General features: G+C 50.6%; 1 protein-coding gene across 1 annotated transcript; it reads right to left on the bottom strand.

Moving 5' to 3' along the window:
- Positions 1–1,007: 1,007 nt before the first annotated feature.
- On the bottom strand, positions 1,008–5,734 carry FAM3D (FAM3 metabolism regulating signaling molecule D). The gene is given in 9 exon segments (XM_057398660.1): positions 1,008–1,168; positions 1,347–1,473; positions 1,616–1,696; positions 3,180–3,234; positions 3,601–3,659; positions 3,906–4,029; positions 4,665–4,685; positions 4,870–4,977; positions 5,722–5,734. Coding segments are annotated over 9 exon segments (678 nt in total). The 3' UTR covers positions 1,008–1,078.
- Between the last annotated feature and the right edge of the window lie 412 nt (positions 5,735–6,146).

Here is a 6,146-nt window from a genome sequence, read left to right as displayed (position 1 = left end):
TTACCTGATCTCTGCAGTGCTGGAGCTCAGGGGGCGTTTGGGTACAGACAGTGCTTGGGTGAAGGCATCCAGACATGAGTGAGGAGCAGATGCTACCCAAGGATCTCCTCAGCATATGGGCAACAGCATGGGAACCACTATGGAAGGAGGTCTGCAGGGCTTTGCTGGCCCTGCAGTGTCATCCAGCCCTGGGCTGGGGAGCAGCTTCCAGAATGAAGTGGGTATGAGGGTGCCTGCAGTGGGGTGTCAGCCTGGATGTGCTCTCTCCAGACTGATGCTGACTCCAGCTCTTCTGGTAAAAGGCTGCCACCTATTGGTTAAGCTGCACAACTTCAACTGCCTGGAAACGCATCCCTCCGTGTTTGAGGGCAAAGTCAGGTTGGGACATCTCTGGCATTATCGTGACCTTTGAGGAAGTGCTATGGAGGATTTAGCTTGGATTTAACCCAGGAAAGATGCAACCACGTGGACGAAATGCTCTGGTGTGCGGATATTAACCTGTATTGCTGCAAGATGTCCCTGAGGCCTTCTGGCCTTATTGTGGCTCTAGGAGACAGTGGGGGGTTGGCAGGGGACTCCAGGGGGAGCCCATCAAGGTCTGAGCATCCCCAGGGATGACTCTGCCCTGTGCTGTGTGGGGCTGTGGAGGTGGGAGCACACATGTGCACCGCTGTGAGATGGGTGATGGTGATGCCCAACTAGTGCAGAGGATGAGGCATGCAGGGAAAAGCATGGATTATGCTTGTAAATGGAAATGAGAAGGTATTGATTTATAATTGGAAATCTTACTGAAGAAATAGGACAAACTTTCTATAAAGTTTTTGGTTTAATAAGAGAAGAATAAAATACCCTGAATCGACCCATAGATGAGGACAGCTTGGCTGAAGCCTCAGGCTCTGAAGGCACAGTTCTTTTGAGCCCTACACATGGGGTCAGTTTCTGGGAGCTGCTGCCAGGCTGTGTGACCAAGCAGCTGGGGAGCTGGGGTCGGTGTGGGGTGGTTGGAGACCCCACTATGGGGCTGGTGTCTCTGTGAGACTGGTGGAAACTGCCCTCCATGGCAGGCTGGGGCTTGATGCTAATCCATTTTCCTGGGCGCACAGCCCTCCATCTCCAGCAGCTCAGGCCAGCTGTCGTATTTATTTGTTGTCTTATTGTTTTTGATGTACTGAAGGGAAAAAAGAGAGTGAATGAATGAGGTGGTTGATGCACAGTGTGAGTTTGCAGTGGGCAAAACTAGAAGCATGGAATAACACCACTGGCCCCTGTCTTCTGCAGACAGGCAGGAGAGGTGCTATGAAAAGGATGGAAGCCTCCAGAGCTGGTGGCAGGGGACATCCATGTACCTCTTCAAAGGGGCTCTTGTTCTTCAACCCTTTTGCTCCCAAGAAGACCCAGTTGTCCCTGAAGCCCAGCTTGCTCACGTGGCTGCTGCCCAGCTTAATGAAATGTGCCCGCACCTTGTCATTCATCCTGAAAGAGGGTAAGAAGGTGTTAGTGTGGTGTCAAGTGGGCATCCCCTTCGGTCCCCTCTGGGCTCCTGGCAGCAGCACCTCCAGTCCCCCCAGCTGTGGGTTTTTGAGGAGCCACGTGTTGATCCTGGGGCCAAACTCACTTTGTGGCAGGGTCATCGTAGCTGTCTGTCAGCACGATGGTGTCGTGCTTGATCTCTTGGAGGAAAGTGTCCAGTTAATGTCTAGGTGGGAAGAGCATTAGGCAAAGAGAAAGGAACTTAGCAGTGACTGCTGCATGGCAGCTGGGAAACCTCCTCTGGGTCAATGGGAAATCCTGACTGTGCTGGTGCTAGCCAGGATTTGGGGTCATGTGCTTAGGAAAGGACAGGCTCTGCACTCCCCATCTTGTGTTCTCACCAGGGCTCTCCTGCAATGCCCAAGGCTTGTGCTTTCCTCCTGTTGGGGCAACTGCAAGGGGGAATTTCCTCCTAAACTTTGCTCACTGTGAAATCCAGTTACTTAAGGTTACTTTCTACAGCAAGAAATGAACCTGCTCATTGCACAGCTGCCTGCCCTGCAATCATCCCTTTGCTTATGTTGCTGAAATTATTCCTCATCCTTCATCTATGGGATGCTGCTGTTTCCCCTTTAAACTCCAGAGTTACTAAGAGGAGGCTGCAAAACCAAAAAGCAGGAGGGTGATTGGTTCTGGGGAAGGCTCAAACTGTGGCGTTTCACAGCACTGACTCAAGTTGATGCAGAGACTCAAATCCTTGTTTATTTCCACCAAGCCCTTTTTATCCTCTTGTTCGCTATTTTCACAACCTGCACATACATAAAATGTTCAATCACATTGGCCCCTGTGAAACTCTGCAGGTAAACACTTCAATCACAATGCTGCAGACCCTCTCACAACCCCCACATCCTCTGGCCTTACATGCCCCAGCTCATTGCCCCAGGGTTTGTGAAAGTACCAAGGCCTTGGAGCTCATTCCCAAACTGTTCTTCATGCAAATCTTATCTCCTTCATTCCCCACATCAAACAACAAAGGGTAAATCAAAAGTACTATGGGGTGGGTTTAGCATATGATTTTTGAGGAGTCCTGCCAAAACTCTGGAGAGATTTGGTAACAGCTTTGCACTAATGTTGGGATTTACAGCATCCTGCAAGCCAGTGCCAGCCAGGCTGTGAGCAGAGGCTCTCCCTGCTCTAGGCATCTTCTTGCTGGTTGAAAGGTTGCTTAAAGCTGGCAGCTGAAAGGACATGGTCTTTGCTGCCACAAGGCTCTGCTCCATCTCTCCAGCTGTGTCCCAAGCTCCTTATTTACCCTCCTATGAAAGGCAGGGAAACAACCTGCTGCTCAGCCACCCCCAGCATTAGAAGACTGAGTTGAAAGTTGCAAAATCTCAAGATCAGTGTAACTACCTGATTTCAAAAAGTAGCCTCCCTCGGGTTTTAAGTGCCCTGGTGTACTCAATTCAGTGGAATTATGTTTTTCAGGCTATTATCTGCATGTAAAAGGAGTGAGAAGCCAATCTTGGATGCAGATGTATTATGAGGACTCCAGCCTCAGGGACTGCTGAGCTTTCACTGCCCAAGCTGGCAATCCTGGTCAAAGTCCACTAGACTCGATCATTAAATACACCGAGGAAGAGCAGCCTGAACAGCCAGCACTGCTGGTGTGAGCCCTGGCTGGGAACCACGGAGCAGCAAAGTGACTGTGCTAACCTCCAGAGTACATGTTGAACGTGTCAGCTGTCAGGAGCTGCCCATTAGTTCCTGAAAGGTTAAAACTGAGAACAGAGCACAGTGGGATCATGCTGGGGTGGCTCCAGGGTTTGCCTGGCCACCAGCTTGGGGCTCCTGCTGTAAAATGCTTTGCTGTTCCATCAGTGTGTTATATTTGCTGTGATGGCCAGTATGTTGTTTGATAGAGTTCAAGTGCATGATGCAGGTGGGTTTGTTCCCATCTTGGTGGCAGTGCTTGCAACCATAACTGTGGCTGTGCACCCTGTGCAACACTGGACTGATGGACTTTTGCCTCGGCTACAGTGCCTGGGATTAGGACCCAGTGGTCAGTTTGCTCCTGGGGGAAGAAGGGATTTTCGCCATGGGGAGATGGGGGTTAGTGTCCACACAACTCACCATTCACCAAAGCGATCTTCAAGCCTCTGCCAATGTTGTTTTTCACACTGCTCATGAGGCTGGAAGGGAAAGCGGAGAGGACCAGTAAGTACAGGGATGCCCTGGAGATGCTGGAGCCAGTAAAACTCATGAGGCAAAGTGGTTGTAGACAGCAAAACATACCCAGAATTATAGCAATGAAAACTACTTCCTAATCTCTTTTTAAGCACAAATGCACTGTGATGGCCACTGATGTGCTTGGCAGAGGCCACTTGCCCTGTTCAAGTCCACCCATGGCTGCCCCATCTCTGCCATGTGCTGCTTACACCATGTCATCAAAGCAGATGGAGGGTCCCACCACGTTTGCGGTGCTGCTGATGATCTTGAAGGCAAAATGGTTCTGGGGGCAGCTGTTATGGCTCCCACACCTGTGCCGGGGCAGCTGCTGGCCTGTGAGGGAGGAGTGGAGCTGCAAGTCATGGTGTTGGCTCTATGGGGGGACATAAGCCATGTCCCCAAGGGGCTCAGAAAGGCTGGCACTGCAGCACTGTGACCTACTAAGGTGGGGCAACACCTGGACCAGTTTCTCACATGAAGGAGGCTTGTCTTGGGGTTGGGACCAGCTTCTTCAAGGTTTATGGTGCTTGGGGGTGTGGGACAAGCTGGCTGGGGCACTGGATGCTGCTTGGTGTTAGCAATGGGATGGTGAGGCTAATTCAATGGGTCTGATGCTCATTCAAGGCCAGCCCCTTAGGGGTTTTCTGCCTGGAGCTTTGCCATTCTTGGGTATGGTAGGGACCTGTGTCAAGCCACCCAGATAGGCCCATGACCTGCTTCCTGGTGTAGCCTGTGGCCCAGGGGTGTTTCTGCTGGGGCAGGGGGATCACATTAAGGTCTGTGTGCTTGCAGAGCCAGCCAAAGACACTGCTGTTGTGTGCAATAGTGAAATTCCCCAATGTTTGGGATGGTGGGATTTTTGCCTTGGGAAAAGGGCTCTTGAGGAGAGTTATCACCCTTTTACTAACACTCTCAGGCATGGAGCAGTCTTGTGAGATGGAGATGCAGTCGAGAGCAGTGGTACTCGCTGCTGGGCTTGTCCATGGCACCTGCAAGCAGGAGGGTTAGACGTGGTGAGGAGCTGCTGGCTTTTCCACAAGCCAGGAGCAGCTGTTCAGGCACTGGGTCTGCAAAACTGCTCCCTGTGGCTGCAAGCACCACTTGAGCCACCCGTCCCGGTGCATCTTCCTGCATCGTCCCTCCAGACCCCGTTGGAGACCTGCAGTGCCTCACCAGTCCAGCTCCTCAGGCTGATGGCTTTCCAGCTCTGATCGAGGTACGTCTGCAGGATGAACCATGTGCCCAGCAGTATGAAGAACACAGCCAAGTATCGGATGAGGCCTGCAAGGGGTGTGAGAGGAGCCAGGTGGGTGCAGCAGCATGGGCTGTGAACCAGAGGATCCCTCTGGCTTCTTGGGAACTTAGTCTGTGTATTCGCAGGTTGCCAGGCATTGAGTGACAGCCAGTGCTTGTGTGGTGTGGGAATGCAGCTAACACGCCTTCCTGCCTCCTCTAAAAGGACTCTGATCTCTTCATACCTCTAGAGCATGTGGCAATGCTCAGATAGACATTACCCTTCTCCTGGGAGGCACTATTCATATTTCTCTCTGTGTTAAGGTAAATCTGATAGTCAGAATGCTATGTAAATCGAAATATTTCCTATGTTCCCAGCACTGGGAAGGCTGCTATCCCCCAGTTAGTAACTAGCTACAGCCAAGCAGCTGCTAACAGGTGATTGGCATTTAGCTTTAAAGCAGCACTCATCAGAGCAAAACATTCCAGTCCTGCATGGAAAGAGAGTAGAAAAATACATTTATAGTGCAGCTGAATGGCTCTTAAGCAACCAGGAACATCTCAATAGCCATCTCTTTCCAGCCACAGAGGGTTTCACTGGGCAAAACACAACAGCCTGAAATCCTCACAAAGCTGAAAAACCTGATGCTTATACAAAGGCTCTTTCCCATGCTTCTGGCAGGGGAAGGTCAGGGTATATATGGGCTTGGAAGGGGTCATGTAAATGAGAAGGAGGTCTAAAGAACTGTAGAAAAATGGTCAGAGAAAGACTAAATCTGTCTGCCTCCTTACCTGCTGTCCTCATAGTGATGGGGAGAGAAAGCACAGCCAAAGGGGTGGCCAAAAGTCACAAGTTACCCTGAGGAAATAGAATGAAATAGCGTAAAGCATTCCTGTAACCCACCAAAGCCAGGCAGGTGTTATTTGGGAAAAGAAGAGAAATGCTATGTTCAGGCACATTTGCAACAACTATGAGGTCACCAAAGATGTATAAATTCCTATCAGTGCTCGGTTCTACCCTGATGTTGGTGTCTTGGCTTCTGTACGTTGGAGCAGTCTGCACTGATGCTACTTGCTTCATTTTTAAGCCTCTGACCTCTTTAGCATGACTCTGCTGCCCTGTGTGCTCCTGTTTCATGTCCTTTTCTATTCTGCTGATAGTGATGAGCTCAAGGAGCCTATCTCTGATTATGGCTTTGGTGTATTTCCTTCTGGGA

The sequence above is a fragment of the Pezoporus wallicus genome, unplaced genomic scaffold (assembly GCF_028554395.1).
Source record: "Pezoporus wallicus isolate ANWC-B61680 ecotype Strahan unplaced genomic scaffold, APGP_CSIRO_Pwel_v1 contig_12293, whole genome shotgun sequence".
In the NCBI taxonomy this organism is placed as follows: Eukaryota; Metazoa; Chordata; class Aves; order Psittaciformes; family Psittacidae; genus Pezoporus; species Pezoporus wallicus.
Note: the sequence above shows the minus strand (reverse complement) of the source record. Positions and strands in the feature narration are given on the sequence as shown.